General features: G+C 41.0%; 1 protein-coding gene across 2 annotated transcripts in view; it reads left to right on the top strand.

Moving 5' to 3' along the window:
• Positions 1-24,067, top strand: part of cpn1 (carboxypeptidase N, polypeptide 1) — a 150,797-nt gene that overhangs the window by 113,553 nt on the left and 13,177 nt on the right. The window contains exons 8-10 of one of the 2 annotated variants that reach the window (XM_031798902.1): positions 159-207; positions 14,268-14,407; positions 18,433-18,532. In XM_031798902.1, the coding sequence (XP_031654762.1) occupies positions 159-207; positions 14,268-14,407; positions 18,433-18,532 (289 nt within the window). The remainder of the gene's footprint in view (positions 1-158; positions 208-14,267; positions 14,408-18,432; positions 18,533-24,067) is intronic. The other variant, XM_031798903.1, reaches the window with a different exon arrangement.

Here is a 24,067-nt window from a genome sequence, read left to right on the forward strand (position 1 = left end):
ATCAGTGACACAACTCAATTTAATTCATTTAAAATTCAGGCTAATTGTAACGGTTTGTTTGTTTTGGTGAGCATTTTAGCTTTGTTTTCCTGTATACCCTTCAGCTGTCTGTTACTCTCATTTGCATCTCCAAATTGTTCTTTGTCTTTTCCTCTTAGGAAAGCCATGGCTTGTTGGGTTCGAGTTACAGTGTCGCTTTACCCACAGGTTGGTTCGCTGTTGTATATAACTGACAGCTCACTCTCTCCCGGTAGCTTGGGTATATATTGATCTTTACCGATTTTTAATTTAAACTATGTTGTCCAGCTTCTACATATGATGACAGTTTTGATGTGAACCAAGAGATTGTGAGATCAAATACCATGTGAGGACATGTTGAATAATAATTACTGTGTAAATAAACATCCACAATATAATCATGTAAGTCAAAAATGTACGTTTGAAACACTGTGCGTCTATACTTGCGAACATTACAAAAAGTTTAAACAAAATGTTTCTCCATCTCAAAATCCACATAAACCCATTACAATCATACATTTACAGTGCCTTGCAAAAGTATTCATCCCCCTTGGCGTTTTTCCTATTTTGTTGCATTACGACCTGTAATTTAAATATATTTTTATTTGGATTTCATGTAATGGACATACACAAAATAGTCCAAATTGTTGAAGTAAAATGAAAAAAAAATAGCTTGTTTCAAAAGATTCTAAAAAACAAAAAACGGAAAAGTGGTGCATGAATATGCTTTCACCCCCTTTGCTATGAAGCCCCTAAATAAGATCTGGTGCAAAGAACAATTACCTTCAGAAGTCACATAATTAGTTAAATGAAGTACACCTGTGTACAATCTAAGTGCCACATAATCTATCACATGGTCTCAGTACATATACACCTGTTCTGAAAGGCCCCAGAGTCTGCAACACCACGAAGCAAGGGGCACCAACAAGCAAGCGGTACCATGAAGACCAAGGAGCTCTCCTCATGTGGGAGACTCCCCAAACATATGGAAGAAGGTACTCTGGTCAGATGAGACTAAAATTGAGCTTTTTGGCCATCAAGGAAAAGTCTATGTTTGGCTATGTTTGGTGCAAACCCAACACCTCTCATCAACCCAAGAACACCATCTGATGTTTTTCATCAGCAGGGACTGGGAAACTTGTCAGAATTGAAGGAATGATGGATGGCACTAAATACAGGGAAATTATTGAGGGAAATCTGTCTTCCAGAGATTTGAGACTGGGACGGAGGTTCACCTTCGAGCAGGACAATGACCCTAAGCATACTGCTAAAGCAACAATCAAGTGATTTAAGGGGAAACATTTAAATGTCTTGGAATGGCCTAGTCAAAGCCCAGACCTCAATCCAATTGAGAATCTGTGGTATGACTTAAAGATTGCTGTACACCAGCGGAACCCATCCAACTTGAAGGAGCTGGAGCAGTTTTGCCTTGAAGCGTGGGCAACAAGTACCATGTTAGCTACTGTTGTATCAATATGTTTTGAACATGACAGTTTAAATTGCTTGTAGTAACCCTGGATTGTATTCACCTCATTTGCTCAATTTCCACATAATTTGAGTTTGAGTTTGAGTTTATTTTTATTTTTTACAGGGACAGTGCACATTAATCAACATTTCAGTAAAAGTGCCGGTTTTAGCCAACCGGCTAATTTTCAACCGCAGTCCCTGGGCAGGTTATTAAAAACAATTACAATATAGACAATAGCAACATAGAACAAGCAAGACATAGCATACAGACAGAGCAACATAGGACAAGCAAGACGTAGCATACAGACAGAGCAGCATAAAACAAAAAGCAGCAAGACAAAATTCATAAAAGCAACAAAGTGTTTCCACACCTCACAAGCTACAGACAACAGACAACATGGAGTGGCAACACACAGCTAGGGACCATGTTCACAAATCTGATTGACCTTTAGCCATGTCTTCAAGCATTTTGTGAAAGTGTGATATGTGGTGCAGTTATGTGTGTCTGATGGCAGTGTATTCCAGACATGGGAAGCTCTCACAGAGAATGCAGATTTACTAAAGGTGCTTTTCCTTAGGGGAACTATACAGTCACCTCTCATGGCAGACCTTGTGGATCTGCTGCCATATGTCTGGGTTTTCTGTTTAACAAAAATGTGGAGGGGGAGCCAGGCCATTGAGGATCTTGAATACAAGACATGCGTCGGTGTATTGCACAAGATTTTCCCAACTCAAGAGCTCATGCTTTCTAAGGATGTGACAATGATGATGGCTATTGGGCTTCCTATCAAGCACTTTGAGAGCCTGTTTGTAGACAGACTGAATAGGTTTTAATGTTGTACAGCAACCTTGGGCCCAACTAGTCAAGCAGTATGTTAAGTGGGGGAGTATCATAGATTTGAAGTACAGTTTTGCTACCTCTGTAGTCAAACAATTTCGTATAAATCGGAAATTAGCTAGGTTGAATTTGGTTATTTGAATTACCTTTTTCACATGCTTTTTAAAAGAGAGGTTGGAATCAAGTATGATGCCAAGGTACTTAAAATCGGATACCACCTGGAGCTTCTCCCCTGACACATAGACATCTGGCTCAGTAGCATCTGTTGCCCTCTTTGTGAAGAACATGCAAACAGTTTTTTTCACATTGTGATACAAACACGAGTCACTGAGCCACTTTGTAACCTGGACCATTACAGTAGTGAGTTCTTGTGCAGCTTGTTGTTTGCTCTTTGCATGCACATATATCACTGTATCATCTGCATACATTTGAACTTCAGACCCAGTACAGACAGAAGGCAGATCATTAATGTACAGGCTGAACAGGAGGGGCCCCAGTATTGACCCTTGGGGCACGCCCACATCATAGCTACGAGTGGGCGACAGCTCATTGCTCACTCTGACACACTGAGTTCTGCCTTCAAGGTATGATTTCATCCATCTCAAGGCATCAGGGGAAAAGTTGAACTTGGACAATTTTGTGATGAGAATCTCATGGTTAACAGTATCAAAAGCCTATATTTAGTTGAAAATTAGGGTTTAGTGAATGATTTGTCCCAAATACAACGCTTTTAGTTTTAGAAATATTTACGCTTTTAGTTTTAGAAATATTTACGACTAACATTCCTTGCCACCGATTCTGAAATTGACATGTATAGTGTTTAGACATCCCCATACAAACTGGCTTTACACAAGGCCAGTGGCATGTCATTAGTAAAGATTGAACTTATTCCTTGCCAGCTATTCTGAAACTAACTGCAGCTCTTTGTTAACTGTTGCAGTCATTTCAGTTACTTTAGTAGCTGATGTGTATAATGTTGAGTCATCTGCCAACGGCATCTCGTTAGTTAAGACTGAATAAAGTAAGAGGCCTAGACAGCTGCCCTAGGGAATTTCTGATTCTACCTGGACCCTCTGTGTTCTGTTAGACAGGTAACTCTTCATCCACAATATTGCAGGCTGGTGTAAATCCAGAACACATATGTTTTCCCAGCAGCAGACTATGATCGACAATGTCAAAAGCCACACTATAGTGTAACAAAACAGCCACCACAATATTTTTATCATCCATTTCTCCCATCATTCCTTTGTGTAAGTGCTGTGCTTGTTGAATATCCTTCCCTATAAGCATGCTGAAAGTCTGTTGTCAATGTGTTTACTGTGAAATAGCATTGTAATCTGTCCCCAAAAAAATCCAAAACTTTACTGAGGGTTGCTATTTGGCTGATTGGTCAGCTATTTGAGCCAGTAAAGGGGGCTTTACTATTCTTAGGTAGCAGAATGACTTTTGCTTCCCTCCGGGTCTGAAAGCACACACTTTCCAGTAGGCTTAGATTGAAGATATGGCAAATAGTAGTGGCAATATCATCCGCTATTATCCTCGATCTTTCTCCATCCAAGTTGTCAGACCCTAGTGGCTTGTCATTGTTGACAGACAACAATTTGTTTCACCTCTTCCACACTCACTTTATATTAGGCCCAGCCTTTGGAACTTTGGTTATTCTAGATATGGATACTATATTTGGATACTGCTTTAAAGCACATTTCTGCAGCATTAGTAAAGATGTGATCAATACATGTTGATGATTTCATTCCTGTGATGTTTGTAACTACCCTGGTAGGTTGGCTGATAACATTAATCTGATTGCAGGCGCTAGTTACAGTATTTTTCTTGAATGGGCATTTTGATGAAAGCCAGTCCATATTTAAATCCCCCAGACAATCGAGGCACAGGAGGTGTCCGAGTTTGTGACAGGAGTTTGTGGAGTTTGTGACAAGAAATTATGTAAATAAATGTTACACTAAGAGCATAACATTTCTACACCATAATTGTACTCTAACCAATACCCAAACGGAGATTCAGTCAAAATAAAAATCTCATTGATTTATCAAGACCAGTCCCCATGCTTGTCTCACTGCAACGCAAAACGGTGCTAAAATAGTTGTAGGCTATTGCTTCAAATCCTATTGCTTCTAACGTCAATATGATCTTTAAATATGTAAGACCTACAACACTTTTAACAGCACATTACTCAACACTAGGGAGACTCATTTTGCCTACCGTAGGCCTACAGTATATCAAAAAATATGACGTAACTCTCCGCCAATAATTACACATTGAAGATTGAAGGATTGGAGGGTATTTCTGTTATTCAGTGATATTTATTCCCATAGTAATTCATTATGGATCCATAACTAAATAAACATCTGCATTTTGAAATACTATTTTTATCATTATTTTATTAACAAATGCATATTATTAGTTACATTGGTTACATTGTTTTAGTTTGAACGTGCAGACTGGCACTAAGAACAGCGGGAACGTTTCCCTAGTCAGTGCCATTATTAGTGCAATGCCTATTAAAGTGTTTCTCTGTGCTACCCAGTGGGGCAGGATGGTGGTCCACCCCCCTCACATTTCCTCCTCCTCCCTTCCCAATGGGCTAGGTCCGTCTTCTGTGCGCAGCCCATCCCGTCCCCCTGTCCTCGTGCCTTGAACCTTGCGCGCTTTCAGTGGATACAGCTGGAGAACTGGAAAGCACTCAGGAGCCATGTGCGCCTCTCGGGAGCCACGTGACCAATATATATTGTCCTGCTAATAAGAAGGTTAATAATATATCTGTGAGAATATCCAGGGGGCTTTCAAATAATTCTAAATTAATAATAATAATCGCTTAGTTTTAAAATATTACGTAAAATGAGTGTGAAAAAAGCCTCTCTTGAACATGGGGTGAGACATTGTTACTAATTTGTAAATAAAGCCAGCTTGTTTTTTAGAATGATTTATTTCTGTTTTTAGAGGCAGGAACCAAAAACCTACATTCATCTCATTGGTCTCCCAGTAGAGGCTGGCACAGGTATTGAACCAGCATCTGTAGCAACACAGCTTGCATTGCTATGCAGTGTCTTAGACCATTGCACCACTCATGCACTGTATAATGTGACTGGTTAGCAGTGGGCAAAATAAATAATAAAAACCTTAGTAATACTGAAGTTGTGTACAATTATCAGCTTCTATTTAGGTTTATGTCACCCATTCATTGTCAGAGACACAGTAGGACCCAAAAGCATAATCAGTGCTCTTTACTGCCCCTTGCGCTGGTCTGGAGCAATGAAGGGGTGACACAGGGTCCTGTACTAAACCACAAATTACCTCTAAGTACCACAGCATAATCGCTAAACTTTTAGTGGAGCAAACACAGCAGGCCTATACTGAGGTCAAAATGACCTGATGAATTTCCTTACATTTATTCAAATCGGTAAAATTATGGAAAAATACATTGCGGGAGGGAAGAGCTGGAACCACTTCCTTTACTCCAAACACAAGAATGCTGGCCCCAATATTTTGGGATCTCTGTCATGGAGTGATATTCAAAGCTCAGGGTAGATATCCACTTTGAATAACCTCTGTTTGCTTTGAATGGCTTGTTCAACAGCATCGGCCAACGAACCTCCAGCTGGTTATTTCCATATTGATGATTTGGATATTGCTGATCTCTAATAAAGGTGATTTGCTCAGCATTGGGCTTCACTAGGAAAATGCGGAAAGGTTGAATCTGGATTTATTACAAGATATGCAAATAATGTAAGCATACAAACATGAATGAATGAAGATGATGGGTACTGCTATTCTGCTTCAAATGCACGAAAGGCATTCCTTCACAATTTACTTGCTTGCCAATGCCGATTCCTGTACTTACCGCATCTGCAATAGTCTTGAGAACCTGGTCATGTCGCCAACCCACTCCCACTGGCTTTGGGTTGCATCTCAAAATGTACTTCAGCAATCGTCATCTGGAACATAGCAGGCATGCTAGAGACTCCAACTAAACAGGTTGGATAGGCTGCGTTGAACTTCATAAACTTCCTGGATATTGGACTTGATGCACTGTGGCCCCACTTCCATGAGAATTTCCTCTCAACGGTACGCTTCCACCAGGCTCCTTGCTTCCTCATACCCACTATTTGACATATCTTATCTCACTCCACTGCTACTCTTACTTTATCCTACACTAAAGGCCCTCTTTCCTTTGGCAATCATATTTGGGGATAGGTTCCAAGACCAGCTCTTACCCAGAGTCACTGCTGCCACAAGACTACTGTGGAGCAGTCAGGTATTTATCCTCACTCGGCCACAAGTTTTTTCACACACAGGGTTGCACCGTTACACATGGAACAACTTCACATGGATCCACAACCACAAGCAGCACTATCCAGGCTCCATACAGGCTGTCCTTCATTAGCAATCTGGTCCTTGACATGAACGCAAAGCTGCAGTGTGCCACATTCAAGTTAATGTTGAGTCTTAAATTCCTGACTTTTCCTGCATGGCTTCATTAGAGAATAAAGAAAGGACAGTCTTAGCAATCATATGTTTCTTTGATTTTAGCATTGTTTTAATATACAGTGGGGCAAAAAAGTATTTAGTCAGCCACCAATTGTGATGATGATCCCAAACACACTGCCCGGGCAACGAAGGAGTGGCTTCGTAAGAAGCATTTCAAGGTCCTGGAGTGGCCTAGCCAGTCTCCAGATCTCAACCCCATAGAACATCTTTGGAGGGAGTTGAAAGTCTGTGTTGCCCAGCAACATCACTGCTCTAGAGGAGATCTGCATGGAGGAATAGGCCAAAGTACCAGCAACAGTGTGTGAAAACCTTGTGAAGACTTACAGAAAACGTTTTACCTCTGTCATAGCCAACAGAGGGTATATAGCAAAGTATTGAGATAAACTTTTGTTATTGACCAAATACTTATTTCCCACCATAATTTTCAATTAAATTCATTAAAAATCCTACAATGTGATTTTCTGGATTTTTTTTCTTATTTTGTCTGTCATAGTTGAAGTGTACCTATGATGAAAATTACAGGCCTCTCTAATCTTTTTAAGTGGGAGAACTTGCACAATTGGTGGCTGAATAAATACTTTTTTTGCCCCACTGTATTATGTATTATGATATACACTGTATTTACTTTGTGCATATATTCCAGAATGTCTATTTATTACTCATATGGTACCTTAAAAAATATATTTTTAAGTAAAATTGTAATGTTTCTTTAGTAACATAATTGCAACGTTGTTTGTAGACACATAACAACTCTCAAATAAACATTCCAAAATGTTCTTTGGATATTCACAAAGTAGTCTGACATTCTGTACATTTGAGGAACTTTTTGCGAACATTACAAACACTACGACAATGTCACCAAAGTGTCCTGATATTCAGAACCTCCAAAGTACTTACTGAAAACGTAACTAATATCCACATGTAGTCAGATATACCACCACTTGATATACTGACAATGTTCCATAATGTCTATGTATAATGCAACTTTAGATGTAGTTATGCATGGCTCTATACCAAACGTTCTGAATTATTATATCACGACATTGACCTGAATTTAGAACATTGAAAGGACTAACTGAGAATGTTATGAAGGTTCCCAAAATGTCACCAAAATCATCATATTGTTAAGTAATTTTAGAACTTGCCTAGACTTTAGAAATAATGTTTCTAATGTCCCCTTATGCTTAGAAAGAAAATGTGACAAATAGATACCATACTGTACAATAAATATTTTCCTACGTATTTTGAGTAACACAACTGCAATATTGTTTGTAGATACACCAGGGCTCTCAAAGGAACATTCCTAAATGTTCTTTGAATATCCCAAAAGTGATCTGACATTCACTGGACTCATTGGGAATGTTATGTAGAATATTGCCAAAGTGACCTGCCGACAGTACATTTCAGGAATCTTCTGTGAACATCACAAATACTACTAAAATATCACCAAAGTCTCCTGACGTTCAGAACCTCCAAAGAACTTACTGAAAACGCAACTGACGCTCACTTGACTTCCTGACAATGATCCATAATGTCTATTATAATAGTCATTGCAAAGTTAGATAACTATGCATGGCTCTTTAACATTCTAAAATTAGACGTTATATGAAAACATGCTTTTTATGTCAACCTCCAAATGTTACTAAACATCAAAAAGTACATTGAGAGCCCCACAAAATGCAGTTTCTGGTAACCACTGGGAACGTAACTTTCATCAGTGGGTACCTGCAGTAGCAATAAGGTAGGTAACAGTATGCAAGTTCTGGGAAGTTTCAAGGACGTCTCTTATAAAGTTATTAAATAACAATATTCAGCTATTCAGGGTCCCACACATTTCAACATCCTGAAGAGACTTGGGATATAACCTTAGTCAACTGACAACACAGGTACATTGTCACGACCGTCGTATGAATAATTGGACCAAGGCGCAGCGTGAGTAGAGTTCCACATTTTAATGATAGTTATATCTTTCTTGTTTTGGAAGTTTCACTATCGTGAAATACGTAGAGCACATAGGCACTCAAACAAAACAATATCCCACATCGCAGGTGGGAAAAAGGACACACTAAGTATGATCGCCAATTAGAGGTAACGATCATCAGCTGCCTCCAATTGGGAACCACACACACACCAACATAGAAATATAATACCTAGAAACCCCCCAAGTCACGCCCTAACCTAAAACACCATAGTTAACCCTGAGGGCTCTCTATGGTCAGGGCTTGACAGTACTCCCCCAAAGGTGTGGACCCTGACCGCAAAACCTGAACCTATATGGGGAGAGTTAGCGTCGTGGCGGCTCCGGTGCGGGATGTAGCCCTAGCTCCGGCGAATCCGGCCTGGACCGGGCACTGGCGCAGAGGAAGGCTCCGGCCATGGAGCGAGACTGGAGGCCGTGCCTGGACTGAGCACCGGCGCAGGGGAAGGCTCTGGCCATGGAGCGAGACTGGAGGCTGTGCCTGGACTGAGCACCGGCGCAGAGGAAGGATCTGGCCATGGAGGGGAACTGGACGCCGTGCCTGGACTGGGCACCGGCGCAGAGGAAGGCACTGGCCATGGATCGGGACTGGACGCCATACCTAGACTGGGCATCGGCGCAGTGAAAAGCTCCGGCCATGGCACCGGCGCAGGAACCGTCGGGTCGCGGACCGTCGGGTCGGCACAGGTTGCACCGGACTGATGACACACTCTTCAGGGCGAGTGCAGGGAGCCGGCACAGGCCGTACCGGGCTGGGGAGGCGCACTGGAGGCCTGGTGCGTGGAGCCGGCACAGGTTGCACCGGACTGATGACACGCTCTTCAAAATGGCTGCGCTCTCTCCTATATCCCTCCTCAAACTGCTCTATCGATTCCCAGACGGTCTCTTGCTCTCTCCACGGATCAGCCGACCGCCCCTTGTGCCTCCCCCCTAAAAAGAAAACTTGGGGTTGCCCTTGGGCTGTTTGTGGCCGCGGACCCCGGTGTCGTCGCTCTCCTCCTTTACTCCTCAGCAACTCCCGCCAAGGGAGGGTCTCGCATCCACCTAGTATCTCTTCCCATGACCAACTCTCCTTCACCTCCTGGGCACGCTGCTTGGTCCTGACTTGGTGGGATATTCTGTCACGACCGTCGTATGAACAATTAGACCAAGGCACAGCGTGAGTAGAGTTCCACATTTTAATGATAGTGAAACTTCCAAATCAACAAAGATATAACGATTGTGAAATACATAGCGCACATAGGCACTCACACAAAACAATATCCCACATCGCAGGTGGGAAAAAGGACACTAAGTATGATACCCAATTAGAGGTAACCATCATTAGCTGCCTCCAATTGGGAACGATACACACACACCAACATAGAAATATAATACCTAGAAAACACCCTAGTCACGCCCTGACCTAAAACACCGTAGAGAACCCCGAGGTTCCCGACATACATTTGGAGACGTTTCATGAAAACATTATTTTTTTAGGTCAACCGCATAACGTGTTAAACGTCAGAAAGTACATTGAGAGCCCCACAAAATGGAGTTTCTGGTAACCACTGGGAATGTAACTTTCATCAGTGGGTACCTGCAGTAGCAATAAGGTACGTAACAGTATGCACGTTCAGGGAAGTTTCAAGGCCGTCTCTTATAACGTTACCAACGTCATTTAGCTATTTAAGATCCATGACATTTTAACGTCATGAAAAGACTTGGGACACTTGGGACGTAACTTTTGTCAGCTGACACCACATAACGTTACCATGACTTATGTGGGGACTAAAATAACTTTGTGGCCACGTCCTTGAACTTCATTTTCTTAGCTGGGTTACTACGATATCCCAAATTTGACCTGACATTTAGGGATCTGACATTCAGATCTACTAGAGTCATTGGGAATGTTATGTGAAATATTGTCAAAGTGACCAGACATTCAGTACATTTCAGGAACCTTCTGGTAACATTACAAAAACTACTACAATGTCACCAAAGTGTCCTGACATTCAGAACATCTAAAGTACTTAATTAGAATGTAAAAAAAAGTTCCTACACTATTAGAAAGACAATGTCACAAGTGTACCACCTCTTGACTTACAGACAACGTTCCAAAATGTATTTCTATCATTCCGATTGTAACGTTATATGAAGACAAACCATAGCTCTAAATCTAACGTCATGAAATGTTCCTAGGATATCTCCAAAATAGCATGATATTCAGAACCTTTCATGGACTACAAAGGAACGGTTTTAATTTTCCTATGATGGCTGTATAGCGACCGGATATTTATAACCTCTATAATGCTTATTAGAAACGTTATGAATGTGCCTATAATGTCCCATGACATTCAGTACCTCTGGAAGACTTAACGGGAATGTTACAAATGTCTCAGTTACGTCCCTTGTTACCTGGGAAATTGGCCACGTTAGCTACTGCCGGCGATGTGTGATACAGCTACCCGGTGGGAAGCAACCTCTGCCTGGTGGGAAGCAACCTCTGCCTGGTGGGAAGCAACCTCTGCCTGGTGGGAAGCAACCTCTGCCTGGTGGGAAGCAACCTCTGCCTGGTGGGAAGCAACCTCTGCCTGATGGGAAGCAACCTCTGCCTGGTGGGAAGCAACCTCTGCCTGGTGGGAAGCAACCTCTGCCCGGTGGGAAGCAACCTCTGCCCGGTGGGAAGCAACCTCTGCCCGGTGGGAAGCAACTCATGATGGCAAGAACCTCTATACAACACCTTTGCACTGGTCATTTGCACTGGCTTGTCGCAACGTTAGCTAAATGGCATGTCACTGTGACATCCAGATGGTGACCAATACTACAAGTACAGTGCCTTGCGAAAGTATTCATCCCCCTTGGTGTTTTTCCTATTTTGTTCCATTACAAATTGTAATTTAAATGGATTTTTATTTTGATTACATGTAATGGACATACACAAAATAGTCCAAATTGGTGAAGTGAAATTAAAATAATTACTTGTTTCAAAAAATAATAAAACAAAACAACGAAAAGTGGTGTGTGCATATGTATTCACCCCCTTTGCTATGAAGCCCCTAAATAATATCTGGTGCAACCAGTTACTTTCAAAAGTCACAGAATTAGTTAAATAAAGTCCACCTGTGTGCAATCTAAGTGTCACATGATCTGTCACATGATCTCAGTATATATACACCTGTTCTGAAAGGCCCCAGAGTCTGTAACACCACTAAGCAAGGGGCACCACCAAGCACCATGAAGACCAAGGAGCTCTCCAAACAGGGCAGAGACACAGTTGTGGAGAAGTACAGATCAAGGTTGGGTTATAAAAAATATCAAAAACTTTGAACATCCCACGGAGCACCACAACAAACCTGCTAAGAGAGGGCCGCCCACCAAAACTCACGGACAACAAAGAGACCAATAATAATCCTGAAGGAGCTGCAAAGCTCCACAGTGGAGATTTGAGTATCTGTCCATAGAACCACTTTAAGCCGTACACTCCACAGAGCTGGGATTTACAGAAGACTGGCCAGAAAAAAAAGGCATTGCTTAAAGAAAAAAATAAGCAAACACGTTTGGTGTTTAGTTATGCACTCTCAAGTTCTCAATTTTTAAAAATTATTTCTTGTTTGTTTCACAATAAAAAATATTTAGCATCTTCATCGTGGTAGGCATGCTGTGTAAATCAAATGATACAAAGATCTATTTTAATTCCAGGTTGTAAAGGCAACAAAATAGGAAAAATGCCAAGGGGGTTGAATACTTTTGCAAGCCACTGTATTACATACTGTATTACCGATACAAAACATAACCCAAGGCACAACCAAAACAAACCACAAATGTATCCAATAAGTTTATGGAGTCACAATCTTGATGTAGTCATTGTGTGCAAGGAATATGGTACCAAATACTAAACTTTTGACAACTTACCACTAGAACTGCCAGGTATCGGTTGATCACCCTTCAAGCTAATGAGCAGTCATTCTGACTGCAATGTTCTAACAGTGTACTTAATATATGTCAAATATGCTACAGCAACAATTATCAGTCGGTTGTGTTTATGAAGGCCTTGGGTAACATTAGAATACAATTTGTATTTTATTTCAAATAACATAATAGCATTTTCATTAGTTTATGTTATTGTAGGCTATATGTAAAAACACATGTGGAGTTCCTTTGTTCACTACTTTGAAACAGAAAGCATATGCTTTGGAACATGGTAAAAGCTTATTTCTGTAAAGACAAAATCAAATAAAAAAATACCCCAACACCAAGAAGCACGGTCAAAAGACGCGTGGTAAATAGATGAAAACACCAGTAGCCAAAACATCATTAAAAGTGCCAAGTGGCCTTCATAAATAGTGCAACTCTGCACAAAAGCAACAAGGACATTATAATGAATGTAAGTGTCAATATGAGAGCAGTCAAAAATAGTCAGCTCGTGCTTGTGTGCATCTTCATGCAATTGCTTCATTTGGATTTAATTTAGCTGTTATCCCTTGCCCTAACAGTTGACACAATTTTCATAACGTTCACTTGCTTGACCCACTTTGACATACCTTTGTTTGGTTGCAGTGCGTAATAGTATCCTGCTTTCTCTAGATTGTGTCCAGTTGTCTTGTCATTATTCAGCACTGTTGTGGAGTACAACGGCTGTGCAGGCGCTTTATTTTGCATCACTTTATTCATGGTGCCGGCCAGACTTGTTTTCTATACATTAAACTTGTTCTCCAATGACAGTGAAGTGAAGAAATTGTAGTAGACCAGAGTATACTGATAAGACCACTTTGATTCGGTGAACTGATATAGGGTACATAACATTTAAAAATTAGGCCTATAATTAGAATGGATCGACACAATAGAATGGCCCGCCCTGTTCTTCGTTCACAACTGGTGATTACATAATTGTGCTTATTTTGCTTCCCCTGCTCATCAACTCACCCATTCTCCCCATCATACTTTACAGTGTGTTATATAGACTTATTTAGGAAAATTAAAGGATGGAGGGGTGTGTGAGTTGAAAAATGAAAAAGTGAGGAAAAAAATGATAATCACGAACAGTCAAAATGACCGGTTAGCATTTCTAGTGTTAAATACACTATAAATGAGTTTATACAAACATAATATGACTTCTTCAAATGGAACTAGATAAAAGTGCTTTCATTTTTTAAATGGTAAAACAGATGAAAATACCCTCAAATAAAAGCTGACATTCTGTACTGTCGCCTAATATGAAACATTATGTCTCAAATCTGTCGGAGTATGGAGTCAAATTAAACAATTTAGCTTCACTGTTCAAATACATATGGAGGGGAATGTACAGTATAATAGATGGGGGTGGTGTGCATGTTAATATTCATCTTTGATTAATCTCTTTCTAAAGTACCCATTGTTCCCAAATAATTTTAAAAGTATGATGAAAAAAGAGCAAAAAAAAATATTTGTGTAGATGTGTGCAGTGTACCTTCACTTTAACAGTATTATGTCTCTCCATAGGAATGCAGGACTTTAACTACCTATACACCAACTGCTTTGAGATCACTCTGGAACTCAGCTGTGACAAGTTCCCCCCGGCATCAGCCCTGTCAAGAGAATGGCTGGGCAACAGAGAGGCCCTGATCTCCTTCCTGGAGCAGGTACTTTCTCTAATCTCTCCACACACACACACGCACACGCACACACGCGCACACACACACACACACACACACACACACACACACGCACACACACACACACACAGTAGCTCAGTATCAGTAGATTTTGGTTAGGTCAGTCATTTTTGGTGATTTGCTAAACAACGTTCCTGCAGATTTGTTTGTTGTAAAACTATTATTTGATCAACAGTAATGTGTATTATATTGATTCCTGCTGTGTTTCGCTGCTGGCTGCTGTGTAACCGAGCCACTCTCACTTCCTGTCTCTGTGAGAACAGAGGGAGAGATGCATTCAGATGTGTATTTTTATAAAAAATATGTTCACATTTATTTAACTAGGCAAGTCAGAACAAATTCTTATTTACAATGACAGCCTACCCTGACCAAACACTCCCCTAACCCGATCACGGCCAGCTGTGATACAGCCCGGGATCAGACCCAGGTCTGTTGTGATGCCTCTAGCACTGCGATGCAGTGCCTTAGACCACTGCGCCACTTCGAAGGCATAAGCACAAGCATATGATCGTTGCGCATTTCAAAATGCAATTGCTGGAAAAACTATTTTAAAGCAACTACTGATGTTATTGTTAAAGAGAGGAGAGTATCAGCTTTCTGTGGGTATATCATTAATTTCTCAACCTTCAATATCGAGCAAAACCATTTCACAATTGGAGTAGGCTATGTAGTATGGTTTTGTTGCACCCACAGAGCAAATGGTCCCATTTGCAGTGAATACATCAAGAAGCCTATGCCTAGTGCTGGAAGGTCTTGGTAGGACATTACTTTTACTGATACCATTTATCAATTACATGGCTATCTAGCAACAAGATCATTTTTAGAGTTAGCTCTCTAGTTAAGTGTTTTGAGTTCCCACTTACTCAGGTGGTGAATTAAGTAGTATAGGCCTAGGTCAATTTGCACACCAAAAAATGTAGGCAAATTAATCTGTAAAGAGCTCAAAACATCTCAAGGATGATCAATGGAAACAGGATGCACTTGAGCTCAATTTCAAGTCTCATACCAAAGGGTCTGAATACTTTTTTATTTATTTATTTTATTTTACCTTTATTTAACCAGGTAGGCAAGTTGAGAACAAGTTCTCATTTACAATTGCGACCTGGCCAAGATAAAGCAAAGCAGTTCGACAGATAAAACGACACAGAGTTACACATGGAGTAAAAACAAACATACAGTCAATAATGCAGTATAAACAAGTCTATATACAATGTGAGCAAATGAGGTGAGAAGGGAGGTAAAGGCAAAAAAGGCCATGATGGCAAAGTAAATACAATATAGCAAGTAAAATACTGGAATGGTAGTTTAGCAATGGAAGAATGAGCAAAGTAGAAATAAAAAATAATGGGGTGCAAAGGAGCAAAATAAATAAATTAATTAAAATTAAATACAGTTGGGAAAGAGGTAGTTGTTTGGGCTAAATTATAGGTGGGCTATGTACAGGTGCAGTAATCTGTGAGCTGCTCTGACAGTTGGTGCTTAAAGCTAGTGAGGGAGATAAGTGTTTCCAGTTTCAGAGATTTTTGTAGTTCGTTCCAGTCATTGGCAGCAGAGAACTGGAAGGAGAGGCGGCCAAAGAAAGAATTGGTTTTGGGGGTGACTAGAGAGATATACCTGCTGGAGCGTGTGCTACAGGTGGGAGATGCTATGGTGACCAGCGAGCTGAGATAAGGGGGGACTTTACCTAGCAGGGTCTTGTAGATGACATGGAGCCAGTGGGTTTGGCGACGAGTATGAAGCGAGGGCCAGCCAACGAGAGCGTACAGGTCGCAATGGTGGGTAGTATATGGGGCTTTGGTGATAAAACGGATTGCACTGTGATAGACTGCATCCAATTTGTTGAGTAGGGTATTGGAGGCTATTTTGTAAATGACATCGCCAAAGTCGAGGATTGGTAGGATGGTCAGTTTTACAAGGGTATGTTTGGCAGCATGAGTGAAGGATGCTTTGTTGCGAAATAGGAAGCCAATTCTAGATTTAACTTTGGATTGGAGATGTTTGATATGGGTCTGGAAGGAGAGTTTACAATCTAACCAGACACCTAAGTATTTGTAGTTGTCCACGTATTCTAAGTCAGAGCCGTCCAGAGTAGTGATGTTGGACAGGCGGGTAGGTGCAGGTAGCGATCGGTTGAAGAGCATGCATTTAGTTTTACTTGTATTTAAGAGCAATTGGAGGCCACGGAAGGAGAGTTGTATGGCATTGAAGCTTGCCTGGAGGGTTGTTAACACAGTGTCCAAAGAAGGGCCGGAAGTATACAGAATGGTGTCGTCTGCGTAGAGGTGGATCAGGGAATCACCAGCAGCAAGAGCGACCTCATTGATGTATACAGAGAAGAGAGTCGGTCCAAGAATTGAACCCTGTGGCACCCCCATAGAGACTGCCAGAGGTCCGGACAGCAGACCCTCCGATTTGACACACTGAACTCTATCAGAGAAGTAGTTGGTGAACCAGGCGAGGCAATCATTTGAGAAACCAAGGCTGTCGAGTCTGCCGATGAGGATATGGTGATTGACAGAGTCGAAAGCCTTGGCCAGATCAATGAATACGGCTGCACAGTAATGTTTCTTATCGATGGCGGTTAAGATATCGTTTAGGACCTTGAGCGTGGCTGAGGTGCACCCATGACCAGCTCTGAAACCAGATTGCATAGCAGAGAAGGTATGGTGAGATTCGAAATGGTCGGTAATCTGTTTGTTGACTTGGCTTTCGAAGACCTTAGAAAGGCACGGTAGGATAGATATAGGTCTGTAGCAGTTTGGGTCAAGAGTGTCCCCCCCTTTGAAGAGGGGGATGACCGCAGCTGCTTTCCAATCTTTGGGAATCTCAGACGACACGAAAGAGAGGTTGAACAGGCTAGTAATAGGGGTGGCAACAATTTCGGCAGATAATTTTAGAAAGAAAGGGTCCAGATTGTCTAGCCCGGCTGATTTGTAGGGGTCCAGATTTTGCAGCTCTTTCAGAACATCAGCTGAATGGATTTGGGAGAAGGAGAAATGGGGAAGGCTTGGGCGAGTTGCTGTTGGGGGTGCAGTGCTGTTGTCCGGGGTAGGAGTAGCCAGGTGGAAAGCATGGCCAGCCGTAGAAAAATGCTTATTGAAATTCTCAATTATGGTCGATTTATCAGTGGTGACAGTGTTTCCTATCTTCAGTGCAGTGGGCAGCTGGGAGGAGGTGTTCTTATTCTCCATGGACTTTACAGTGTCCCAGAACTTTTTTGAGTTAGTGTTGCAGGAAGCAAATTTCTGCTTGAAAAAGCTAGCCTTGGCTTTTCTAACTGCCTGTGTATAATGATTTCTAGCTTCCCTGAACAGCTGCATATCACGGGGGCTGTTCGATGCTAATGCAGAACGCCATAGGATGTTTTTGTGTTGGTTAAGGGCAGTCAGGTCTGGGGAGAACCAAGGGCTATATCTGTTCCTGGTTCTAAATTTCTTGAATGGGGCATGTTTATTTAGGATGGTTAGGAAGGCATTTAAAAAAAATATCCAGGCATCCTCTACTGACGGGATGAGATCAATATCCTTCCAGGATACCCCGGCCAGGTCGATTAGAAAGGCCTGCTCGCAGAAGTGTTTCAGGGAGCGTTTTACAGTGATGAGTGGAGGTCGTTTGACCGCTGACCCATTACGGATGCAGGCAATGAGGCAGTGTAAATAAGAAAGGTATTTCTGTTTTTTAAGTTTAATACATTTGCAAAAAAATTGTAATTATTGGCTATTGTGTGTAGATTAAAATTAGATGTCATCCTTTTTAGAATAAGGCTGTAACGATACAAAATGTGGAAAAATGGAAGGGGTCTGAATACTTTTCGAATGCACTGTATGTCGTTGTATTTATCGTTATCGAGCAAAATGGTTACATTTTTTTGTATTATGATATGAATTATAGTCCATATCGCCCAGCTCTAAGGTGTAGTATTATAAAAGCAAAGGATTGTTTTCTTGCTCTTTTGGGGGGGGTTCAGTAAACTTTCCTTCCGCCCTCTCCAGGTGCATCATGGGATCAAAGGAATGGTGTATGATAACAACAACAACCCAATCGGCAACGCAGAGATTTCAGTAGCTGGTATCAACCACGATGTGACCACTGGTAAGAGGGGCAGAGAAACCATTTTACATCAGGGGAGACATGTTTTTCTCACAAAAACACGTACAACCAGCTAAAAACCCTGAGCAATGCCAACATTTTTTAGGCTTACTAAATAGGTACGTCAACTACAGATATAATTTCCATTTATTTAACAATAGAATACAACAAGACACTTTGAATAAATTGGGGGCAATAATCTTTGGTGACATTAGTTAATACATAATATTAGTCTATAAGCTTTGAACTGGGTGTTTATTCTTTATGTTAACCTTAAATAGTCTTTGTGTTTCATGAGATTGTAGTGTTTCATGATGTATTCTATAAGTAACATATAACATTTACTAGCATCACATTTCAGATACATACCACTAGTTGCAAAGGAATAGAAATTCATGTGATTAAAACATACTTAGAATGCTGCGCAACGCTGCTAATTAGTTTTTTTTAGAAGCAAATTAGCATTCAGCAACTATATGTCCCGTCTGTTGTTGTGTGTACAACTTCCTGAATTAGGATTGGTTCTCATTCAGAAGGTAGACAACAAAAGCAAAAACGTCAGCAATACAAATCTTCTTCCTTGTAACTGATAATATTATGATAAGGTAAGAAGCAGTAGTAAGCCATTTTTGGCATTTCGCAGCAGTTTCCTTCAAAACACCATGAAGAAATTGAATTTATGACTAAAATGTTACATGTAGGCCCTTCAAACTGAGACTCAGTGAGTATGGTTACATGCACACAATAATGCGATTATTGTGAATATAATAGTTCTATGAAAACAGGCTCTGCAAGAAGAAAGATTTCCCTAATAATCTTGTTTACAAGAACACATCTGAAATCAGGCTAACTGATTGCACTCTGATCAATGCAGAAAATTGCCAATAAAAATAAACGTTATCCAACTGCGACCATGGTATTTTTGGGAAGAATATTTGATTCTGAGTTCGGACATGTGAAAACTACTTCTAAGATGCATACATTCAGTTGTTCCGAACTCACTTTACTCTCACTAAAGAGGGATGGTGCTGGTGCTAGCACATGCGCAGATCAAATACAATGTGGGAATGCAGATTAAGGTGTTTACATGTCCTAATAATTTGAAAGATTAATCAGAAAACCAGGTGTTTTAATCAGCGTATGCTTAATTTGATTTCAACCTTACGCCGATTAACATAAGCAGAGCAAGGTGTTTAACGGTGACTAACCCCATTCCGTAAACAAATTTGCGCAACCACAGCATTCAAATGAGTCTGCAATGAAAACTAATGGGACTGTAGTGACTGTGTTGGCATCAAAATCCGGGGTGTGAACAAAGTTTCGATTCAGCGTTAATTGACATGGTAATGCACAAATAGTTTTTGAGAAAAGGTGTAAAAACGGACCCCTCTGACATGGTACGTTACAATGTGGCGTGTCACGACTAATTTTGTTCCATACAGCCTCCTTCCACCAGGGGTAGCCCTTCTCTCGCATGGCTAATATTAAACTAATATTTCATTAGTAGGGTGCTAATTGCAATGTGGTCATCAATAACACAAACACTGAATCAATCAATCATGAATTGCACAAGACTGTGATGTTCAGAATCTTAAAAAGAATACAACTGTGCCAACCTCTGATCTGCATTTACACGAGCAAACCTGCTGACAGAGCTTTCGTTTTTTTTCTCTCTCACCTTTGCTATGTTAATGTTTTGAATACCTTCGCTGTGCCAACCTATTCATGAGTGCTGTGTGTTCAATAACTTAAGTGTGAAATCTCATGTGTGCAATAACGCATGTCCTAAATTCTCACGTGTGCTATCTATTAAACTCATTTTCACATGACATGCTCTAATCCAAAATGAGATGCGACATTCCTGCATGCCTCTTTTTCTGTTCAAGTAAAGAAAATGACCGGGGACTCCCTAAAAGACCAAAGTGCACAGCCAGTTCGGTGAGCCTTTACATCATGTCACCAAACTGCTATAGTTATGAACTATTAAATGTTTTTGGACCATTGGCTTCCCTGTAAACAGGCACTGACAGGAGGCGAGACGAGAACGCTGATCCAAATCCTCCCAAAAAACGTATTGTAATAAAACAACTGATTGGAATAAATCTATTGGAATAGCTGATTGGAATAAATATATTGGAATAACTGATTGGAATAAAACAGCTGATTGGAATAAATATATTGGAATAACTGATTGGAATAAAACAGCTGATTGGAATAAATATATTGGAATAACTGATTGGAATAAAACAGCTGATTGGAATAAATCTATTGGAATAACTGATTGGAATAAAACAGCTGATTGGAATAAAAGCATCAAGGTGAATAAAAACATATTGGTTGTCCAAAAAAAACAAATTTACAAAAATAGTTACTAAATGTTCCGTGGATGACAGTGTGGGGGGACAGGGGGGCACTTCTTTCTACAGCTCCTTGCTGAGGCTGAACTTGGGACAGTACCAGACATCCTCTGGCACCACCTCCAAATCCAGGCACTGGAGATGGAACCAGAGCAGGGAGAACTCACACTACACCCACTTGTTAATGGCTCGATGTTGCGGCAGATGGCGCAGTGCCCCCCAGCGAGGTCTGCTACCTGCACCTCAGCCATGCATTTCTTGTTCTCCTCTCTCTTCCTTTGCAACTCCTGCTTCTTCCTCTGCATATCCTCCCTCTTCCTGTGCAGGTCCTCCTGCCTCCTCTGATTTGCATCCTCCTTGTCCTTCTCCTGGTCCTGCTTGATGAGCATTTCATTGAAGTCGTCAGCGGTGATGACCCAAGCTGGCAGGAGAAGTCTGCTCTTCACGGTCGGCTGCTGCTGAATAAACTTGTTTGCCAAGATGGGAGGCATCAGGACGTTTGCCAGCCTCGCTGAGACAACGCCTGCAGCCACCAGGTGGTTGATTGGGGTGACCTGCTTGCAGGTGGGACAGCACACAGGGGATGGGGTTGATGCTGCTGGAATTGCAGTGTTCATTGCTGGCTCAGGCGTGCTGCGTTGATGGTGAAAACCGACTTCAGGGGGCCAAAGACACTGATGTCCAGTGGCTGCTGCCTCACATGGGTGGTGTGTGATGCAGCAACACCACCTCCACCATGTTCTCCCGGTAGAACCTGACCACATCCCTGGATGCATGCGTCTCATGCTGATCCATTATGAGGAGAAGGGGCCTCTCAGCAGGGGCATGCTTCACAAAGAAGGCCAGCCATTTCATAAAGAGCTCACTGTCCTTATAGCCCTTGGGTGAGACTCCATAAATGGCATCCTTGGGACCCTTCAGGTAGTAGGCAGTACTCGGGAGGCAGTGGGGGAAGATGATAAATGATAAAGATTATAAACCCGCTGCACTCACACAAGCATGCACAGTGATGTGCTCCCTGGTGGTGTTCTGTTGCTGATAAATATGCTTTCTGCCCTTCTACACTCCCTGGACTTGGGCTTCTCCCCGAACTACGTTTCATCACAGTTAAAGATGAGGTAGGGCTTTATTTCAAACGCGTACTTATTGAAGACAGGCTCGTAGATATTGAAGAAGCCCTCAATTGCCTCAACTGTTGCCCCATGCACCCTGGTCCGTTCCAAGGTGTCTGGGATCCTGCTGGACAGTTCAGGGTAGCGAGTCATGAATCTCGACCACCAGTTGTCACTAAGACCCCACTTTCCTGTCAAAATGTTTTTTTTGTGTGTGTGTGTTCATGCAACATATTTCATTAACATAGTTCCAAGGAAACGGACTAACAAATGTGGATAACATTTCCATGTAATCCAACATAATGGTGTTGAATATGTCATTGAAAGAGCAGGTGTTCCTAACTTGTTGTACACTCAGTGAATAAGTTAGCATGGAGTGAGGACAGTGGTGAGTTGGTGTTACAACTGTTGTTAGTTATTTATTTATGTTAATATTTATGTTAATATTGTTTATTAACTGTATTTATTTATTTATCAAGACATAATCAAAGGTGAGTGTAAGTGAATTACTTGTGAGTTCATCAATACAGTGGTTAATTCAATCATGGTACATTTTTTGCTTCATTACTGCGAGCCATCATGACTCTCAAACGCTGCGACAGACGCAGTTTACTTGTGAAGCTAACTTTAGCGCAGCCCTAAACGCCTCATGAAATTCGACACAAACCTTCAAACAGGTATGTAATGAGATATTATATAAACTCTTTATAGTGTTTTATTTACATTTTAGAGTTGATAATTTGGACAAATTGGGTGAAAAAAGCAGTTTCCCTTCACAACATATCTCCCCCTTTCACTATCACTTCGCTACTATCACTCAGTAGCCTTTTTAAAAAAGACCTGGCGAATCTCCATTACCTACTTAAATCATGCAGAAATGGGCAGCATGGCGGTCTCGTCTTTGATTTTGTTGGAAAGGTGAGAAATTGTGCTTTACAATGGTGTTCATATTACAGTCGACCTGGAAGTATTACATTTTTTGGGCGCTAAATAAGGTCAATTGTACGGAACTGGGCGATGTACAAAAGTGCGCTAGTTACCATAACACGACTATTACATAATCTTCCTACTGCCAAAATCAATTTAATATTGAATTATTACTGTGCATGTAAACGTTAAACGTTGTCATTGATATGACATTTCCACCAGCAGCAGAATGAACGACATAAACGCCATGAAAGGGACACGTCAATTTCACTTTGTATTCTCATTTTGTCTCCTCACAGCTGACATCTTTAGGCAACATTCAGGACTTTTGGCAACATGCCCATTAAGTCCCTTTTAGGGTTTCGGAGAATGTTCTAGATCATTACCTCGGGACCATAAGAGGACGTTCCCAGTTTGGTCGCAGTATAAGAATATAATAAGGTATTTAGATGTCCATATTAGGTCAGTGGTTCCAAACCTTTTTTGAACCGTGACACTCTTTGATGGGATAGAAAATTCTGCTGCACACTTACAATTTCCAATATTATTTAATTAATTTCATGTTCATTTTTGGTATTTTATTAATATTCCCATTAGCTATTTCAAAACATGAAACATTACATAAAACAGAACATTACTAAACAAGAACAGCTCAAGGACAGAACTACATACATTTTAAACAAGAACATTTGAACTAAAAGGTTATCAATACTGAGAGAGAAAAAGACAGGAGAGACTTATTATTCTAGGCCTTCATTTATCATTTACATTTTCATATTACATTTGCATTCAGTAGCATTTATCAGTACATACACACAAAATATGTAGGTCAAATAAGGGAGAGGCTTTGTGCTGTGAGGTGTTGCTTTATCTGTCTTTTTAAGCCAGGTTTGCTGTTCACTTCAGCAATATGAGATGGAAGGGTTGTTCCATGCAATCATGGCTCTATATAATACTGAATGTTTCCTTGAATTTGTTCTGGAAGTGTGTGTTAGTGCTGTGTTGACTTTGCAAACAATTTAGAATTTTCAACACATTGTTTCTTATAAAAACAAGAAGCGATGCAGTCGGTCTCTCCTGAACTTTTAGCCAAGAGAGACTGGCATACATAGTATTGATATTAGCCCTCCAATTACAGTGAA

Source organism: Oncorhynchus kisutch, linkage group LG20, assembly GCF_002021735.2.
Source record: "Oncorhynchus kisutch isolate 150728-3 linkage group LG20, Okis_V2, whole genome shotgun sequence".
Classification (NCBI taxonomy): domain Eukaryota; kingdom Metazoa; phylum Chordata; class Actinopteri; order Salmoniformes; family Salmonidae; genus Oncorhynchus; species Oncorhynchus kisutch.